This window comes from Aythya marila (genome assembly GCF_965140915.1).
Source record: "Aythya marila genome assembly, chromosome: 3".
Lineage (NCBI taxonomy): Eukaryota > Metazoa > Chordata > Aves > Anseriformes > Anatidae > Aythya > Aythya marila.
In genome coordinates, this window is record NC_139044.1 from 112111098 (window position 1) to 112132742 (window position 21645).

Consider the following 21645-nt stretch of genomic DNA (forward strand, 5'->3'; position numbering starts at 1 on the left):
GATGCAACATGATTTTCTTTACCCTCTATGAAGAGGCTCAGTTTCTTAGCAAATTAATTCAGTCCAAAATCAACGTATGTACATTGAATTAATTTTCTCTATCTTCATCTCTGCTTTACTTCCTTTACTGAAGAGCTAATTCAAAGGGGAGGCTCTTTCAAGAACTCCCCTGAGTTTCTCCATCCCAATCTAGAGTCCCAAAGCCAGAGGGTCACTCGGTCTCCTCCAGGCTCCCACTTCTATACAGGGTCAGACATCTCCAGGTTATAGCAAAATTGAAATTTTACCTTGATGCAAGGGCTGTTTCAGCACGATGAATTCAGCTCCACAAAACCCCAATGACAGATGGCGTGAGCCTTCTCAGCAGCCAGCCAGCCTCAGGGACCCAAACCCATCTTGTGCACCCTCTGCCAAATTCCTGACCGCTCTAAGACCAAGGTGACCACCGCAAAATTCGGAGAGGAACCCACCCCAGAGCCGTCCCAGCTCCTGCTGTATGCCCACAACCCCCAAGGGCAGCGCTCCTGTCCCAGATGCAGCCTCCCACTTTTCTCAACCTGTCCTGCTGCCGGAACTGAAGGTGAGGAGCCTTAAAGCGCAGATTAATTCAAGGCTATTTCTTGCATTCAAACCTCCAGATCAGCTTTGTTCCAAATCAGCATCCAAGTGTTAATAAACTTTGAGAATGACAAGGTTTACACGAGCACTAAAAGCACTGAATCTGTCTGAAATCCCAGTATCTTAGCATGTTCTTTTACTATCGTAATTCTCTACTATCAAAGCAAGGCTCAATATAGCATAAACCAAACGCGTTCCTAAAATAAATGGGATGTAGTAGTAGTCGCAGCCGTTTGCTGGCACTGGGTTAAACTGAAACACACTCCTTATGCAAATCATCACACTAAAAAAGCTCCTCACCTAGAAATGGAATGAGGCTGAATTAATTAGCGTTAAAGTTTATAATCCCTGATTTTTACATAATAGTTACATGACCACAAGTGATGCATAAAAAGGGGAGAAAAATGAAGTGTTTGACTTGGTTAATCAGTTCATAACTTTACTGATTTGCCTTTCAGAATTCATTCACAGGCGGTGCTAGCTTAAAGCCCCAAATACTGCAAGTCCTGATCCAAATCCTGCCTGAGATAGAAAACAAAAGGATCTCATTTTTAACTTATTTAAATAAATTATCTGAGCATCTTAAAGGAAAAAAAAAAAAAAAAAAAAAAAAAAAGAGGACGTGGAGCATTTCAAATTTAAGGCAATATGGGAAATTGCATGCCAAAACTACGTTACGTGCAGAAGCCAACAGCAGGTGGCTGCAGGTTTAAGCAGCGAGCACTTGACAGATCAGGCTGCTGCTCCAGTTTTTCCTAAGGCTTTATCAACCACACCTGATGAAGCCCAACTACTGCTCACCAAGTCGTGCTTTTGAAGCACCAGAGCTCACTAAGGGTTTTTCCGAGAAGGGTTTTCCAGTGCCAGGTGAAGTGCCGTGCTGCTGCCTGCGGGGCACCCAGTTCCGTGCCCGTCAGGCCCAACAGTGGGGCTGGCCCTGCTGACTTGAAACGGGCCCAGCCTGTGGCACATGACAATGAGCATCTAATTGTGCTGTCACAGCTGCACATAAAAGCCAAGTCAGACATGAAACAAGTTCCTGCCCTCTTACTTAGCCACTCTTTTGCCCAAGAGCCCTATAGCTTAGAAACAGAGGAAAAGAGGGAAGGGAACAGGAGCGTTCTATGTCCTACACCTCAAGAGAGGCCATAACGTATCTATGCAACGGCTTGTCATGCTCTGTTCCACGTTACATAAATTACAAGCAGTTACCTACCTCTGGATAAACTGCCACAAGAGTTCCCATATCTGTGGGTTGAGTGAACTTCCATAACCCCCAGCAGCTTTATCAGAATTATCAGAGGGGGGAAACTAAAGCAATTTTTAGATATACTTAAGTTATTCTTACAAGTAAGGAGAACTATGATAAATAGGAATGAAAGAGGATTCCTTTAAAAACCTCTCATGTGAAACCCTGGTGCTTGAATGTTGATGTACCGTAAACTGTCCTGGGTGTTTCCTGTAACTGAACACATTTTCTAGGACTTCATAACTACACAACATTGATAACTTCAGAGCATTTCTGTTACTCACTTACCAGCACACAATGCTAACTTCATTTCTGCAGTCAAAATTAATCAGAAGTGTTTTTCTTTAATGGACAAACACTGAAAGCAAGAGGTACAGATTAAAACACTCAACGTAACAAAACAGCAAGACCCCAGAGTAAAACATGTCAGCTGCGAAATCAAGGAGGTCTGGTAAGAAAAGGATTGAAATCAGAAAACAGCAAGGAGGTAGAGTTTCTTTTAAATACAACATGTTTGAAGGAGCTAAAGCTGTGTTTTCTTGTCATCTTTATTCAAGTATTTCACAGCAGTTATATTACAAATTACAGTAAAATGTTCAAAATTTCCAGAAATTCAAAAAATTAAATAACTTACTTCAAACTAACGTAAAATGAAGTCAAAATGCAAAACATCAATTTAAACACAGTTCTGAATAAAACTATAGAATCCAAAATATACCATAGTTGATGAAGGAAGTCTACTTAATCCACGAAGTAGACACACATTAATGAAACCAAACAGGACTCCCCAATGTCTAAATAACCCAATGTACAAGATACAAAAGATGCAAGTACAAGCCCAAATTCAAGCTTACGTTTTGATTACAAAATAAAATAAAATTAGAAAAAAAAAAAAAAAGGACCATCAGCTGCAGGACCTGCCGTTCAGAAGACTGAAGGTAAAACCAGAAACCAGAGCTGACCCACCAATTTAATTAAAAAAAAAAAAAAAAAAAAAAGGAAGACGGGATATGACAAAAAACAGTAATCCTATAAATACATTGGCATATGAGGAAATCAAGTAACAATACAGAAGACACAAAACAAAACGAACAAAAAAAAATAATCACAGGTGAGATTCAAGCTTGCAAATACAATTAACTCCATAGCCATCAACTTTACCCAAGAGCAACTCTATTATCTCCAGGACAGCCCCGCCAACCCCGCAGAGAAGTCACCCTTCTTCTGGGTGGCCACGTTTCACTGACCCCAGCGCAAGGACTCCCACAGGAGTTTATTTGCAATTTTCACAACAAGAAACAAGGAAGAGAGGTCAATTTGTACAAACTCTTGCCAGTGCTATATGGCAAAAAAAAAAAAATAAAATAAAAACGTACAAAGAGTAAACAAGTTAAGACCACATGGATAGATTAACAGCTGCTTTAACTCTATAACCACCAGACATCCGTAAAGGAAAACAAAACTGAAGTGTGGTTATTTGGGCTACGAAGGCGGGTATATCATTTGATTTGAGCTGTCCACTCTAACATTTGAAATCAGCTACTTTCCCCTACAACAACAGGGCAGCTCCCCATCAGCAGGGCTGCCTCTTACGATTTTTACCAATCAACAACTGACAGTAAAAATTTTCCTTTAGAAACCTGACCTTTTCAAACCATTTTTAATGCTAGGCATTAGCTTAAACTTGCTTTTATTCACACTCACTGGTGACTAAAATTCTCAACTGTTTTAATGCATATAAATTTATTATCATCTTAAAAATGTATGCAGTTTTATCTTCCACAAGTGCTGCTGTTACTTGAACAAAAACTTCTTTGAGTAAGTGAAACTGGAATAAATATTTTTAAAAAATTCTGCAGCAAGAACCTGAGACTTGCAAAAAACCCTTTTATCAGAAACTTGCTACAAAAAATCTGCTACATTTTATTTAATCAAATCTTAAAGTTTGTAACAATTTCCATCAAAATACAAAATGCTGTTAATGTACCAGACACAAAAATATCTCAAACAGGTATGATGCTAATAAATACTAAACAAAACATGGAAAAAATCCCCTAAACAAATGTGAGATCAAAGAATCTCATTCTAAATGTGTTTTCTGCTTGCTGTGGTTTTTAATCGCACTTTCCCACCTAAAAAATACAGCGATTCTGCATGGGTTGCATTTAGGTGTAACTAGATGTACATGAGTACTTAAAAAACTTTCTGTTTCTGCCATTAGCCATAAAGAAAAACAGTGGCGTTCGGGGGAGAAGATCTACGGTAGAACGATGTTGAAACACAATGTACAAAGCACTTTGGATTACTGCAGTAGCCCAAGGCCCGTGTTTGTTCCTCTGCAGTGGTTTGCTATTAGCCATAGAGGTGGAGACAAGTACCTTAGCTTCAGCTTGTGAATGGGAGCAGAGTGATTACAGTCCTCCATAAACACTGTTGGTAACTAAAATACAAAAAGCTGAGGTAGCTCAGTATCTCTGCAGTAGTCCAAGACTGTTTTCTCTAATTAAAAACTAATCACACTGTGTTGCATATTTCTGGAAAGACACTTCCACAGCTACGTAGGGACAGTCACGATGAATGGTTAGAGATGGTAACACCAGCCAACTTCTCTAAAAGTTTCCACTTAGCTTTGCAATAAATCAGCCCAGGTAACGTTTTAACACCGAGCTTGCGACAAAACATGTTTTTTCTTGAAACTGCCTAGACTGTTCTCTCCAGTTTCCAGAAAGGAAAGGTTTTGAACTACACAATTCAGACCTGGAGAACCGTGGTCCGAACGGATCAATCGAAAAGGCCGTCCTCCAATCTCCTCACATTAACAGTGCTTTGCATTGACTGAGTCGTGAAGCCTAGTTTAAGCTTTACTTTCAACTTGGGCTCCAGGATTTTTACTTGGGCTCCAGGATTTTCATCGATTATAGCATCTTTTTACCTGTACAGTCCAAGCTATATTACAAACACAGAATTTCAGAAAGAAACCTGCCAGTATTAAACTTTTTTTTTTTCTTAAAGAACTCAAGATGGACAACAAAGAAGTGGTGGGAAAATGCTTCATTGTTAGCAACACAGAATAGTTTCACTGTGTAATTTGTTTCTAAAACAAATCTATACCAATGAAAAAGGAATTTCACCATTTTGGTAAAGTATGTGGCTTTTTTCAGTGTGTCTTAGTTTAGTTCTGTAGAGTAAGACAGGCATTATAGAACCATAATACTGGCTGCCATCCAATGAAGAGAATACAAGTCATCCTTTTGGAGATCTTCATTCTGAAGAGAGCTTTCTAACATTGCCATTTGCTATAATCCAAACCAATTGATTAGCCTTATCTTTCTCAATTGACTAAAAGGCACATTATAGGCAGTTCTAGAGAGCCTCATCTTCAAATCACTGTACATCCAGTTACTCAAGATTCCTACCACAATGCATCATTGCCTTCTTTAGAACAGATTTTTTTTGTCCGTTACCCCAGAGAAGAGAAAGATTGGAAAAAAATTAAAAAAAGGTTGCCTGTTTAAAAATATTCAACTTAGATCTGCTCTTTCCAGTTCTCTCGTGTATGTTGGTCTCCACTTTGACTGAAGTTTCCCCAAAGATAATGCATGTAGAGTGAACAAGAGCAGAAATGAGAACAGTTTCTGTAGCACCAAAAATCTCCAAGCTGTGGCATTGTATTCTTTATTTATATCAGATACAACTATATGAAGTTCCGTTTGGTTCTTGTAGGCTGGTTGGTTTCAGGTACCTGAGACAATAGCACCAAATTCAACAGAAAGAAAAAGAGAGAGCACTTAAGACCAAGGCTCTGCACATACTTGGTGCAAATGGAAACTGAATGGCTCAGAGGACTGCTCTCCCGTGAGCAGTTTAAGAGAGGATAAACCCACCCATCTTGACGAGTTCACAGGAATGTTTCAAACACATGAACTGTTCTTTCCATCTCCTGCAAGAAACACAGAACATCAATTATACATAAATATACAGACAAAAATAAAGTTACCTTAAGTAATCATATTTACTGGGGTGGTGATCTTTTTTTTTTTTTTGGTTGGTTGGTTTTTGGTGTTTTTTTGTTGTTGTTTTTTTGTTGTTGTTGTTGTTGTTTTTTTTTTTTTTGGAAACACCAACAAATAATTCATAGGAAAATAAACATTTCTGTTCACTATTTGTGATCTGCTAGCAAAAAACAGTAAAACAGAAAACTAATTAAAGAAGCATTAATGCAGAAAAACACTCTACCATGACAGTCCATGAAAAAATCCAAGTGTAATAGGGTCACTTATGTAATTAACGTATTTGATATATATTAAGAAAGTACTGCAATGGCACAGTGAACAAATTCAACTCTTACATGCCATTGTTGACCCAGCTGCAAACACAGATCTGCACAGTTTGGAGAATCAAAGTAAAGTAATCTGCCTCTAAGTACTCATGCTGGACATTTTTCTTTTTAATCTACATAACACTCAGCCCAGATTTCCAACGTATTTTAGGTGAAGGCAGCAAAACAGTATGAAAATGGTTTCAAAAATATTTTGCAAGAACTCTATACCACCCTATGTTAAAGCTTTTCCACGTTTTGTAGTAAAATATTCATGGAGAAAAATATTTGGTGTTCAGTGATCAAACTGGAACCTCACAATTCTCGCCCCTTTACCAGCAGGGTTGGTTACCAGTTGAATCAGAAAGCTGACCCAAACCACTCTGCAACTAGAGCAACGTTGCTGGAGGGAAAGCACTACCAGAGTGCTTTCAGATCAGATCAGCCTACACCAACAGTAAAACGACCCACTGCCTGCTGATGTAGCCAGGAGGCCTTTGAAATGAAAATATTTCAGAGGAAAAAGGATGACAACAGAGCACAAAACTTGCAAATATCATACTGTGTTGGACATTCCCAAGACAATCATGGGTGCACTTGCAGCCCAGAAAGCCAACTGCATCCTGGGTTGCATCAGCAGAGGAGTGGCCCTGGCCAACCTGTTCTAGTGGGTGGCATCCCTGCCCATGGCAGGGGGTTGGAACTGGATGATCTTTAAATGTCCCTTCCAACCCAAACCATTCTATGATTCTACCCATAATGCCTTTCTGATACTATTTTTTTTTACAGATTCCTTGTAAGATAGCTACAATCAAGCATATGTCCCATACTGCAGAAGGATGAAGGAAAATAAGTGATTTAGGAACATTCTGCAGAGCCACGTTGACTACCTGAAAGTTCCTGCTTCTGCTCCATTCTTACTCTACTGGTACGTGCTTCTAAATGCTGCTGCATTCTGTTCTCCTTTTCCTCTGTTCTTTTAGGTTAAATTCTTAACCCTTTTCTGAGGAAAGCATTACTGGAAACAATCTCTGTTTTTTAAGCCATTACTATACTGAATTTTATTATTTTTATAAATACTTTACTCAAAATCTATTTAAAGCTTTTGCATGCTAGTACAATGAACATAAATAGTTCTTGAAAAAATATTCTCACAGAAGTCAGATAAAAAAAACTGTACAACATCACCTCAACAAGCTGTGATTTGTCATAGTCTCTACGGTGTCTGTAGATGCATTGGCTGAGGAGTGAATACAATCTCTCAAGTTGGTCAACAGTCAGGTTGTCACTTTTCTTAACCACCAAATCAAGCAGTCTCTGTTAGAAGAACAAAGGATAAAGTTAGGAGAGCTTTTATAACCACTTTTTTTTCTTTAAAGTACAGATCAGAGTGTGATCTATCTTCTTCTTCTAAAACCCTATTTTGCAAAGATATATACGAATAAAAGGGACCACATCTGGCTAATAGCAAGGCCACTGCTTCCACACTGAAACAAAAGGACTTAACATTTCTCTTTACTTTCCTATTTATATCCATGCCTTTCTTCTTGTCTTAGATTTTATGCAGCAAATAGCTAGTGCAATGTTTGTTCTGTTTGAATGCTACATAATCCTGTGACGTCTTGGTCAATAATTAAGATAAACCATAAAAACTGTCTTGATAGCTGAAGTGGACATTTTTAAGAACTTACATTGACTTGAACTTTTTAAGAAGTGCCAAATGGAAACAGTTGGAATTCCACAAATGTTGAACAATAAAAGCAGTGCATGGGAGAAAAGCTTGTAAAACTGCTCATAAACAAATGGTGAAAGTGTGTATTTTACCATAGCAGCAGTAAATATTAGGACTTCTTTCCTAATACAACATTTCCGTTCTTACCAAATAAATTAACATCTGTAATCCACAGCAAGTGGGGTCTAAATTTCACAGTAGGTCAAGCTAGTTTCTACTACACAACACAGCAAATTCTGTTGCAACTTTGCTTAAACAAACAAAACAAACAAAATTAACTAGCAGGAGTTCGATCTATAGCACCAAAAGATCAGCACAAATTCCAATTTTCTTTCCTATCCACTAACAGTTCTTTCCACCAAGTATACGTCCACAGGGAGGGAGATGATGATGTTAACTTCTAATTACCAGGCACCCAGCGGTTCCTCAGCTACTGACATGTCCAATTAACACACAATTGCAGCTTTTGGAGAAACTCTTAAAATAGTGGACTGCTGTGCCATTACTGAATTTGTAAAGGTAGTAATGATGAGGCAATAAGGATTCGGTTTTATTAACTTTTCAGCCAAGAACACTGATTGACAAATTATCTTTAAAAAAAATTTGCCAAAAAAAGTTGTTCATAGTCAAAAATAAATGAAATTTTGTTTTATAGCAAAGGAAGGGAACATTTCCCATGGAGCCTGTTAGCAATCCAATCTATTTTTCAGTTCCATTACCTTTAGTCTGTCATGGTCAACAACTACAGAGGGTAAGGGATCTGATGGTTCCTCTGGGACATGCTCCAGACTTGTGGGTTTTGACAGTTCCATAGTGACTTTCCGAGTTTTCTTACTTTTCAACATACCTGTAATTTAAAAAAAAATAAATAAAATTGATTTTGCTTGGATTTTGTGAACTATGCAAGCATGATTCTGCTGGTGCACATTATTTATCAGCTTCACAGAACTCTCAAGGTTTACGAGTGCACAAAACCACAGTTCACAAAGCACAAATGAAACCCATCAACTTTAAAACTTAATTCTGAAATCTCAATAGAATATTGAGCATCACTGAGGAAGTTTCTCCTCATTTCTAATTAACAATGTCAAATTATACAGCTTCTAAGAGAAGTTCACATATTAAGCTAAGTCCCCAAATCTTTCTTCCTAAGCAGTTCAAAATTCTCATCTTTCTTCCCAAAGCATCCCATGTCTTCATCATCACAGTAATCCTAACATCTGCTTACTTCTGAAACGTCATGCTTTGGTGACACATTTCTGTCTTCTTCTACCTTTGTATTAAAACTGCTATCCAGTTCTGTTCTGGAGAACAAAATATTTTAAAGTTTTCTCCTGATTCTAGCCCTACATTTATTCACTGTTTTCCTCCTTCTCAACTATTTAAAATGCCTTATTTTTCCTGAGGACTCCCCTTACCTCCCTTTACTATAATGCATCATGAATGTATCCAAAATACACATATTAAATTACGACGTGTAATGGCTGTAACATACATCACACTCTTCTTTCTGATATCCTTCAGAGCTTTCCTCATCTATGCTCCTTACCCTCAGAGAAAACACGTGTACACACACAGACAACGTGTACGTAGTGATATTCTCATAATTCCTATCTCTCATTAAAGCTAATTTATTTTGTAAATCTCAGCACCCACTTTTGAAGTAAAGATTTCATTCTTTTACATAATTCTGAAAAGCTAATTAAAAAGGCAATCATGCATAAGGCTCTTATTTCTCTTCCCTGAGGAAACTATGTCTCTTTTCTTCAAAGGACATGGTCCCTTCTTTTATGCACCACCAGGATTTCCCTTCTCTTTCTCTTATCTTTTTGCTGCACTGTTAACTGTGTTGACTGGAAGTCCAGATACCTACCCCGTTAGATAAACAATGCTGTATCTGGCTTTTCCTGTGAGTTAAGCTGCTTTAACTTTTGCTGTGAGCAAACTCTTTTTTAAGGAAATACCATAGAATCATAGTGAAGGGACTCGCAAAAATTCTGATCTAACATCAATGACACTTTTATCATAGATCTCCACCTCAAAAAAAAAATCCATACATGTATCATATGAATAAAAATTTGGATCAAATACATCCTATAGACCAAAGTATGTATCATATAGATATTTACCTGCATTGATAATAAATTTTTTTAATCTTCCATTACAGCTTAAATAACATTGTCTCACTACTTACGATACTTCTCTTTAAGCATACAAAGCCAGAATATTTCAAGTCTGGAGATAAAGTTACTTGCTTAAGAGAACATTACAGCAAGCCAAGGGTGGACTTCCAATTTATTTATGTGGAATTAAATCTCATAAGCACAGTAAAAGTTTCACACAAATAGCAGTTCATAATATACTGCATTATAATAACTTACGTTAAAATTAAAAACATACACATTTAACACGGATAAAATAACAGAACTGAAACAAGCTATACCTTCTTTATCTGCTTCAGCATCTTTAGTCTCAATGTCTGTGCTCTGTAGTGCTTTTTCATTATTGCTGCAGTGTGGTACCTCAGCTTTCACAAGATCAGCTCCGTGGCTTTCACTGGAAGCTTCTGTTTTCTCCTTTGGCTGATCTTCAGATGAAGATTTTTGCTTGTTACTAGATGCATCCGTGTTGTCATTGGCTGAAACAGCATCAACCGATTCCATTTTACCATTGTGACATGCTGGAACAGGCATACCCTCTAAGCTGTGTACAGATGTCTCTCCATTTAAACAGTCCCCTTTCAATGTCGAGCCCTTCCTTAAATCCTTTTCAGTATTCAGGGTAACACTGTCAGTTATTAACAGAGATTCATTTGAACTCTCTTCTTCCGTGGATGCAAAATTGTTTTCCTTTCCTGATGTCCCATTGTTAAGCCTTTGCTCTGCATCTATATCCATAATATCGCACGAGGATTCATCATTTGTCATGGAGAGGTCTCCTGTTTCCTCCCCATTCTCCTCAATGCAGTCAGCGCTGATCTCTAGCTCTCCGTTTTCCAGCAATTTACTGTCTTCTCCGTGGTTTTCATCATCGGCAAATTTTGCGTCATCTTCATCTTTCTTTAAATTGTTGACTTTCCTCTTCTTAATAATGCCTTTGCCCCACTGGGAGCGCCGCCTTGACTTTCTCCTTATTCGAACTGAGTTACAAAGGAAAAAGGGAAACGAAACTTTTAGATGTGCAGGTATCTCCCCTTAAATAGACTAGTATATTAGAATATGCTGTAATATGAGGCAAACATGTTCACAGTTCAAAAAAAAAAAAGTCAACTGTTTGCTGACTTCAGTGCAAGCAAATTAGTTCGGATACGAAGGACTTTTAGAAGTACAACCAGTTGCATCCAGAACTCCTACTGTAACCCATTTCCATAAACAGCCTTTCCTACATAATATATTTCATACATACCATTTGCAGGTAAACCACTAGAAGGAAACAGCAAAGCAATGATGTAGAACTCAGTCACTCTCATTTGGGTAATGCAGAATTTAAAGACCTTATTCTCATTTTCCCTTTTTTACAACACCAGCTATTTGAACGCATTACACAAGGAAACAGATGGAAGTGTAATCCGTGAGCTGTCAGATAATTTGGGTTGGAAGGGACATCAGGAAGTCTCCGGCCCAACCTCCTGCTGAAAACAGGATTATTTAGCTATGAGGGCAGACCAGGTTGCTCAGGGCTTTAGGCAGTCATATTCCGAAAACCTTCCTGAATGCAGACTAGATGGCGTCCATGTGTCCTGTACCAATGCACAACCATTGGGTGAACAGGCTTTTTGTCTTTTATCTGGTCAGAATCTCTCATTTCAATTTATGTCCAGTGTCAATTCAAAGACATCTTCAGTTATTAGATCAACTATAGAGTAACCCTCTCCTCAGTCTCCTATTCATTCTCACCTGTGTACTCAAGCTCACTGCACTGGCAAAACATGGCTTCAAGAAATGAGGATTTTTGTTTTAAATCCAGGCCAATTTAGCAACCCAGTCCAAAGACTGCACAAACATCTGCACTTATGCAGTGAGTCTGTACAAAGAAGGATAAACATAGCTTCTTATCTCATCACCAACACCTCCCCCTCCCCATATATACAACTCAACCTGAAGCCATTTAGGCACGTGATCCTTTTTTCATTACTCTTGCATCCTTAGTTTTTCACCTTTACTTTTTCCAATGTATGCTTCCTGGGCCTTTTAAAAAAATCATCTAGCAAGCTTCTCAGAAGAAGTCCCCCCCGACAGAGAGACAACCAGAGCACCAATCTGAAAGAGGTCTGGGGCACATTTGCAACACAATCAGCAAATATAGAAGGAGAACCACTCAAATCTAATACTGTTGTCAATGTCCTCTGCAAGAGCACTAATAGGACGGAAAGTACTATATTCACATTCAAGCTACAATGCAGACTGCTGATATTTTTGCAAAGTTGCAGTCAAGTGTTTATAACTGAAAATGCTGGCCAACAGCTAACAGATTAACAACTTCTACTCCATTTCAAAATCAACTATGCTGAGCACCTCTGTAATGTTCTTGCTATTTGTAGGTTGCTTTGATTTATGGGGTAGTAAGTCCTAGATCTGCGTCTGCCAACTTCACACTGAGTTACAAAGATCCGTGTTTACTGCGTAGCTTTGACGATACAAGCACTATGCAGGTACAAGTGTTGGGAATTAAATGACAGAAGTTCAGAGAAATACGAGTATACTTCAGACCTTCCTCCCCATATGTAAGCAGGTAGTTTAACTACTACATTTAGGAATAAATTTCAACTTTTCCGTTTTAAAAGCTACCTAAAGTTACATTGCAATAAAACCAGTTTCATTTGGAGCATGCAGTTATTGTTACAAGTAATCCTTACTAAGAGCTGCAAGAATTGAGGGGAAAACCCTCTTTTTCCAGCTACTTTGTAGGTAATGATAGCAGCTTCTACAGCCAGTTTCACTGTTTTATTGGTGACGAACCACAACCCGTCCTTGTAACATCAGAAGCTAACAGCCTCTCCCTTTCTTCAGCAAGAGATTTTTAACAATCACACGCACAGTAGATCTGAAACTAAACACACGGATTAATAAACTTAAGAGACAAAAAAAATCCCCTATTAGGCAATGAGCTTATTCTCGGGTCAACTCCAAAGATGGACAAATAAAACACAGAACGAAGAGTGTTCTCAAGGAAATGTAACACGTCTTCAAGTGTATAAATCAGTAAATTGGATTTTTATAGATCCAATGATTTTGGCTTTTTAGGGTAACTTCGCTATAACGTGGTATTTATCATTATTAGTGACTTATACTTTAAAAATGCCCATTTACTGGTGCAACTATTTTGTTCACCTGCAACCTCTACCTGAGAGCCTACATTTGCCTAAATACCCAGGCACATTCCTAAAATTCCTAGGCTTGTGAGAAATCAGAGTAAAGAATTAATTCCATTTTACTACACATTTCATCAATTATCAAGTCTTCCTAAATGACAGTCAGCAAGCCCAGCGAACTCTCACTCTCATGCAAGCTATTCAAATCTAAGTTAAGGGCCTTTTCACAGTTGTGCAAGTTGCTTTCATTGTTTTTAATTAGGACAAAGCAATACGTGTTGCAAGAAGATCTCCTCCCAGGAGTTCTGAGGTTTTCTATTTTACGCTGCATAAAAACCAGTGAATGCAGAAAATATTTCATCCACCTCAAAGTATGCGCACACAGCAGAGCTTTGATTGAAACACTGCTATTATTACAAAACTGGTCTTTATGTCACAATATTCAAAAAAAATTATACCTACAGCCAACCACTGCAGTTTAGAAAAGAAAACAGCTTCTCATTGACAGATACTGCAGAATATGTCCTCTTCTCATTGACAGGTACTGCAGAATATGCCTTCTCAATGTTTAAGTTTTTGTACTGACAAATGCCGTAATCTAGTTTTGTTTTTCACTCATATTTAGTCAATAGCATTTGGTTAGTGTCACAATTTTTCCTTCCCAGACTCTTACACTTGTTTTAAGGAAGTGCTATTGCCACTGAATGGCCCACACCTCTAACTAACAACTCAAATATCCTTTTTTTTTTTTTTTTGTCTGTATGCTTCTAAGAATCAACTTTTTCTCCTGACACTCAGCTAAATAAATGTCTTCTTCCTTTCAGCCACTTCCATTCCAGCCACTGAAGCCTTTTTTCTACAGGCTTTCATAAATGTACCTAAATCTCTGATTTGAGTTCATTTAACACAACTTCAGGACCTCAGTGAGGCTGATAATCCCCTACCTAATACACCTTTGAGTACATTCTCCAGTTTTTACTTTCTTGACCATACCAATTTTGGTTCCAGATCCTTAGCACCCTTCATGTTGTTACACTGATTTTCTTTCTTACACAATGCAGGCAGAGGCTTGGCTCTTTCAGTTTTCTTCTTTCCAAGGACGAGTGAAAACTCGAGCAAATAATGCAATATTTAAAAACAAACAAAAATAAAAAAACACACACACACCAGCAGTCTTTATGTCCTGCCTAATTCCCCCAGTAAAAATAAGAGTCTACTATGAGTAGCAAGGGTTTTGAATGGAGCAGTGACTCCTGGGACCAAATGTAGAAGTCTGCACCACGTTTCATTATCTACATTCTCTTTATATTCACTACAAAGCAAAAGGCACTACTGAGAGAATAACACAGATGTGAGAAACGATGGTTCAATAAAGAAGGAGCTACCAAAGTGTAACACTGATACAGAACTAAAGGGCAAATGTTCATGGTTTGCTGCTAAATAATAAACTTAACCTGGAGTCCCCTCTCCTTCACTTTCGTGTTTATCTTCTGTAAGATTGTAAACCATCAAGAGCAGAACCACTTTTCAGCCTGTATGATTCATGACACACTGAAGTTCTCAGTGAGTAACAGAACAGGTAATGGATTACAGAAGAAAAACTAGGAGTTAACTTTGAAAAAAAAAAAATACAAAAAAAAAAACAAAAACTAGCAGAGCATATACAATTGCAAGTTAATGCATTAACACCTTTTCAATTATTCCTTTTAAAACTACTCATCTGAAATGTATCCATTGATACCCAGTCTTTTGGCACTATTTGTGCCAGAGGCAGTAGAAATACTATTGTCAGAGGAATCCTGCTTTTTAGAACTGAGTTTCTATAACTCAAACTATTATAATACCAATTATTCACACATGAATACATTCACTTGCTTTCTGAATTGTGGAACTCTTCTCTATAATCTGCACATAACCTCTACAGATTTGCCAAGGGGATCCTCACATCAGTTCTAGCTTCTTTCTGGTTTGCTTTTTCTATAAGTCATTACAAATTCTGTATGAACTGGGGTAATGACAATAAATACCTGCTTGACCACAAATCATGTACATTTTATTTGGGTTATTTTTGATATCAGCCTCATGTGTACCCTTCCCCACTCATTAATTTGTGCTAAGCTGCAGTCTATGCAGAGAGCATTTTAAAGAAATGTAATAAAATTTAATTAATTACTGAATACAAATTTACCCTACATTTCCTTAAGCAATAAGTGGGGTTTCTCAATTCTTCCATTCCTACCTTGAGACACTGAATCTGATGAAAGATCTCTAAACTTAAGGCAGATAGCATTCGGTGCAGAGGTGGCCTCCCAAGACTATAAAAGAAATTACAGACTTCCTTCAGAAGCACTAGTCCTCTAAACTCAAGTGAAATGAAATGTGTAGCGGACTTCCAGAAATCCTGAATTATTGTGCACTGACAGATTCTGCTTCATGATTTTCGTGCCAGGTAACATCAAGTAATGACAATACCTGGTGAAATAAGCATACTTATCCTCTACAGTGCACATCAACTACTGTCACCTTACTGTTTGGTATAGTCTCAATAAAATAGACCTCAAAAACATGGGTGCATGGCACAGAAGCTTCAGAGTTGAGTTATATCCCCTTCTGTCACACAAGCACAGCCGTACAGTGACAAAGCTGCAGACTACACAGAAGTCAAGATGGGAAAGGAACTAGATATAATTAGAAGATTCAAAGATTGTAAATCACTAACAAGCAAGTCTGCTGCTTTAATGTGGATAACTAATGAGAAGATGTAGCAGCTGAAGCAGCTAAGTTTCTCTTGAAACTTCTGTAGTTTGACTATTACCACATATTGAGTGTAGTACAGTGTTCATGGAGGCTAACAAATATGCTGCAGAAAAGCAGACCTTACATGCCTCTGCACTGCTTCAATATCCGTCAGACAAATGTGATTAAATGTCACTAAATGATAAAATTCACATCCATCAAACAGTAGATTCTCCATTATTACCTTTATTTCATAAAGGATTGCTGGGAATTAAAATCCAATAATAATTCTCATAGCAAAAAAGATCACCATGGATCTAGATTTTGTGTCTTCGGCATAAAGAACCACTTGAAGCAAAACATTTAATCTTTTTCTTCCGTGATCAAAACCTTAAAGTTCTTTCTGATGTCTGGTGCATAAAGTAACTTAAAACCTTGAGAAAGCACTTACAACCAACAATTTGCTCTCTTTTATGCAGCATCCAGGGTATACGTATATATACTTCTGTACATAAGTTCCTCAGTAATTTCACTGCTTCCAGTAGTTCTACGTTCCTTACCAATGGGCACTGAATAGTCCACTTGAAAGCCTCTGGAGTTTTAAGTCACAAAGTCCCAAACTGCAGTCAGAGATAAGCAGCAAGAAAGAACAGAGCACAGCTCCACAATGGCTTAAAAAGCAAAATGAGGTGCCAGCTTCCACTAACACACAAAGCCATTTCTCCCTCCAAAGCCAGCTATAATATTTCTACTACCTCATCTGTACTTGCACTACTGTTCCTGCAGGAGAACAGATAAGGGAACTAATCTGCCTTTAAGTTTGTATTTTTTCCTGGGTTAGTTTTCAACATCTTCAGTTCCCAAACTGAGCTATATCCAGCTCTTGAATGATGGTGCTCCTTTAAAGGAGGTGGTTGGAATATGCAACCAGAGAAAAGCAAGACAGCGCCTTTACTACTAACCTGCAGCTTGGCATGATTGTGGAACTAACCCCTAAGAGCTATATGATTTTCCTCCTAGACAGAAAGTATGAGGATACTCAACGCACAAACCTCAAAAATATTAAAAAACAACAGAACAACTACATGCAACAGCTTAGCATGTATGATCATCAACAGCCCATAAACTGTTATATGAACAACTACTTGAAGAACCTGGGCACTTCTCAACAGGGGTCAAGTTCCATAAGGAGATGAAGCATGCTTCCCAAAATACACTTGGCTGCAGCACCCCCAGTATTTCCTCATGCAAGCAAACTGCTATCCCCTACCATTCCCTTTAACACACTCAACACAAGTCCTTCCCAGTATTTCTCAGCAACCTCTCCCAGTATCTTCTGTTCCACCAAAAGCTGAGTAGGATGACCCCCCACTTCTCAGGTGTTGTCGTGGTTCCGCTCGAGTGGGCAGCCGAGCTCCACCACAGCCGCTCTCTCACTCCCCCTCCTCAAAGAGGAATGGGGAGAAAATATGTGAAAAGGGCTCAAGGATTGAGATAAGGACGAGAAAATCACGCAATAATTATTGTAACGGGCAAAACAGACTCGGCATAAGGAGATAGTAAGATTTATTGCCTACAACTAACAAGCGAGAGAAGTGAGAAAACAAAGAAAAAAAAAAACCAAAAGCACCTTCCCCCCCCCATCCACCCTTTTCCACCTCCTCCCCCCGAGCGGCGCAGGGGAACGGGGAATGGGGGTTATGGTCAGTCTACAGCACTTCTTCTCTGCCGCTCCTTCTCGGTCACTCTCGTCCCCTGTGCTGTGGGGTCCCACCCACGGGATGCAGTCCTTGATGAACTGATCCGGCGTGGGCTTCCCACAGGCAGCAGCTCTTCCAGAACTGCTCCAGATATGGGTCCGTACCACGGGGTCCATCCCTCAGGAGAAAACTGCTCCAACCTGGCTCCCCTACGGGCAGCAGCTCCTGCCAGGTCACCTGCTCCTGCGTGGTCTCCTCTCCACGGGCTACAGGTCCGGCCCGGAATCTGCTCCGGCAGGGGTCTTCCACAGGCGGCAGCCTCCGTCGGTGCAGGGCCACCTGCTCCACCGTGGTCTCCTCCACGGGCTGCAGCGTGGAACCCTGCTCCACCGTGGTACTCCATGGGCTGCAGGGGGACATCCTGCTTCACCATGGTCCTCACCACAGGCCGCAGGGGACTTCTGCTCCGGTGCCTGGAGCACCTCTCCCCCTCCTTCTACACTGACCTTGGTGCAAGGCTGTTCTCCCACTCCCTTGACTCTCCCGGCTGCTGTGTGGCGCAGCGTTTTTTCCCTGTCTTAAATATGCTCTCACAGAGGCGCAAAACAACATCGCTTATTGGCTCGGATCTGGAAAACAATGGGGCCCTTCCCAAACATGGGGCAGCTTCTAGATCTTTCTCACAGAAACCACCCCTATGGCTCCCTGCTACCAAAACCTTGCCACGTAGGTGTGCATGCTCTGCCTGGCCAACATGATCTTTTAACCGATCGGCTAACAAGGCAAGGCAGAACAGGTAACTACCATTTTCAATCTATAGCCTTTCCCGTCAGGAGATGCATAGATTTATCCAGCTATCCATTTTCACAAAACCTGCAGGAATCTAATCTTTCAGACCTCAACTCCTGTCAAATCTGTCTGAACCAGGCTAAATGATTCAGAAGTTATTACAGGAGCAGAGATGGACAGAAAGGATAGGTATTATTTTCTTGGGAAACCAAGCTAAAAATATAATTTACATGAAACCATCAGAGTAATTATGTTAGCTAAGTACATGACAAGACAGTCACACAGGAAGATTAAAAAGAAAAATGAAGTCAGAAGAGAAGAGACAATCAGATTAATATCACCCGTAGAGATCAGTTATAGACGTTCCACCTCTATAGCTCTGCTCATTTTCCCTCTGCTGAGTAGCTTTTTACAATAGCAACTATTATAGCTATTTACATTTTCAGTACATTTAGGAAGTTCTTAAGGATTACTGAATGACATCTTGCCTGCTGCAAGAGAGCCATGAACAAACACAAGGTTATTCTGCAACTTCAACACTATAGGGAGAAAGTTTGTGCGGGCAAAGCTTGAGCTGAAGCTGGTCAGTACCACGAGGGACACCAAAAAGGGCTTTTTAAATTATGTTAACAGCAAAAGGAGAACCAGAGGTAACTTTGGTCTGCTCCTTGACAAGGACGGTCACTTCACTAATACGAACACAGACAAAAAACATATTTAAAGCCTTGTTCACTTCTGTCTTCAACACTGATAATGGGCCTTCTACATGTATGTTAGAGGTCTGTGACTGGAGGGACAATGAACTCAAAATCAACTCCAAACTCGTGCAGGATTTGCTGCTCCAGCTGGGTGGATGTAAGTCTATAGAGCCTGACTGGATTCATTTTAAGATACTCAAAGAGCTGGCTGATGTCATTTTAAGACCTCTCAACTATTTTTCCAACAGTCTTAGGAATCTGAAGAGATCCCAGGTGACTGGAAGCTGGAAAACGCTGTCCCAGTTTTCAAGAAGGGCGAGAAAGAAGACCCTAGTAATTACAGGCCTGTCAGTCTTACTTGAATGACTGGCAAAATTATGGAAAAGATTTTTCTGGGAGTTACTGAAAAACACAAGAAATGACCAATGACTATGTTGTCTTGACAGAGGTCCACAATGGGAAAGTCCTGCTTAACAAATTTCCTTTCCTTTTATGACAAGGATCTAGTTGACCAAGGGAAGCCAGTTGATGTCATCTTTTTGGATTTCAGCAAAGCTTTCCATAGGGTTTCTCACAGTACGCTTCTGGACAAAAAGTGCAGCATACAGCTGGACAAACACATAATGCAATGGGTGAACAACTGGCTGACAGGTCAGGCAAAAAGGCTTATAGTAAATGGGGTTACGTAAGGCTGGTGGCCAGTCAGTAGGGTTCCCCAGGGTTCCATTTCAGCATCAATTCTCTTTAATGATTTCATAAATGACTTGGATAGAGGACTTGAAGTCAGACTAAGTGAGTTTGTCAATGATATTAAATTGGGAGGAGTTGCTGACCCCCTCAAGGGTAGAGAGGCCTTGCAGAGAGGATTCTGCAGCTGGGATGGAGTAATCCCAGAGATATGTGGAGACTGGGGGGACAAGAGTCTCAAGAGCAGGACCACAGGGAAGGATCTGGGGGGTTTAGTTAACAACAAGTTGAATCTAAGTCAACAGTGTGTCCTGGCAGCCAAAAGGGCCAGCTATATCCCGCGGTGCATTAAGCAGAGCATTGCTAGCTGGTCAAGGGAAGGGATTGTCCAGCTCCGCTCTGCACTGGTGTGACCTCACCCTGAGGTGAGGAGTACAGTGTCAGGTGCCAAAATATAAGAAAAACTTAAACGTAAAACTATTAGAGAGAGTGTCCAAAGAAGGGCTACAAAGATGGTGAAGGGTCTAGAGGGGAAGGCATCTGAGGAGCGGCTGAGGTGCCTTGGTGCCTTTGCTCAGCCCCAAGCAGAGCAGGCTGAGGGGAGGCCTCATGGCAGCCTGCAGCTCCCTCATGAAGGGAGCGGAGGGGCAGGCGCTGAGCTCTGCTCTCTGGGGACAGCGACAGGACCCGAGGGGATGGCATGGAGCTGGGACAGGGGAGGGGCAGGCTGGGTGTGAGGGAAAGGTTCTGCACCCAGAGGTGGTCAGGCACTGGGACAGGCTCCCCATAGAAGCAGTCATGGCACCGAGCCTGATGGGAGTTCAAGAACCATTTGGACAATGCTCTCCGACATTGGGTTTGATTTTTAAGAAGTTCTGTGTGGAGCCAGGAGTGGGAACTCCATGATCCTTGTGGGTCCTTTCCAAGTCACGATATTCACAGAATCATCTAGGTTGGAAGAGACCTCTAAGATCACTGAGTCCAACCTCTGACCTAACACTAACAAGTCCTCCACTAAAACATGTCACTAAGCTCTAAATGTCTTTTAAAGACCTCCAGGGATGGAGGTTCTCCACTTCCCTGGGCAGCCCATTCCAATGCCTAACAACCCTCTCAGTAAAGAAGTTCTTCCTAATATCCAACCTAAACCTCCCCTGGCCCAACTTTAGCCCGTTCCCCCTCATCCTGTCACCAGGCACGTGGGAGAACAGACCAACCCCCACCTCGCTACAGCCTCCTTTATGGTACCTGTAGAGTGCAGTAAGGTCACTCCTGATACTATGATTCTCTGACTTTAACCTCACAAGCACAGGACAAACTCCTACTGTGCATTAATTAAAATGATACATTACAACATTCTTTTCTATCACAGAACTGAAAGGCTGTGGTTGCTGGTTGGTTTCTGTGTCAAGAAGGAAAAAAAGATACGAAGAAAATAAATAGTTGCAAACAGAAATGAAGAAATGGGCAATCTGCAGACAAAAACATTGCACAAGCTCTTTTAACAATTTAAAGCAAACATTGCCAAAGTATCCAGATGGGAGGAAGTAGTATGATATTATCTAAAAGGTCTGAAAACTTTTTATTGCATTACTAATTTATACCACTTATGGTAGGAAAAAATCAAATTTAAAAACTCAGAAAAAATATCTCTTCCACAAAATCTATCTTTTCACCATGTTTATAAAAAAAAATGTAGTGATAATGCTTGCAGGCAAACCTTCTTAAGAGACACTGAACAATCTTGGATTAGTAAGTTAGAATGAGATGAGTAACAAGTGAATATTAAAAAAAAACCGATCAGGTA

The 21645-nt window shown here is 39.9% G+C and overlaps 1 protein-coding gene across 3 annotated transcripts in view; it reads right to left on the reverse strand.

Moving 5' to 3' along the window:
- Positions 1 to 2275: 2275 nt before the first annotated feature.
- The window catches only part of ATAD2B (ATPase family AAA domain containing 2B), an 83362-nt gene continuing 63992 nt past the window's right edge, over positions 2276 to 21645 (reverse strand). For all 3 annotated transcript variants that reach the window (XM_082755899.1, XM_082755900.1, XM_082755898.1), the window contains 4 exons: positions 10361 to 11056; positions 8637 to 8764; positions 7374 to 7502; positions 2276 to 5807 (listed from right to left, as the gene is read on the reverse strand). In XM_082755899.1, coding sequence (XP_082612025.1) covers positions 5766 to 5807; positions 7374 to 7502; positions 8637 to 8764; positions 10361 to 11056 — 995 coding nt within the window. In that variant the 3' untranslated portion in view covers positions 2276 to 5765. The remainder of the gene's footprint in view (positions 5808 to 7373; positions 7503 to 8636; positions 8765 to 10360; positions 11057 to 21645) is intronic.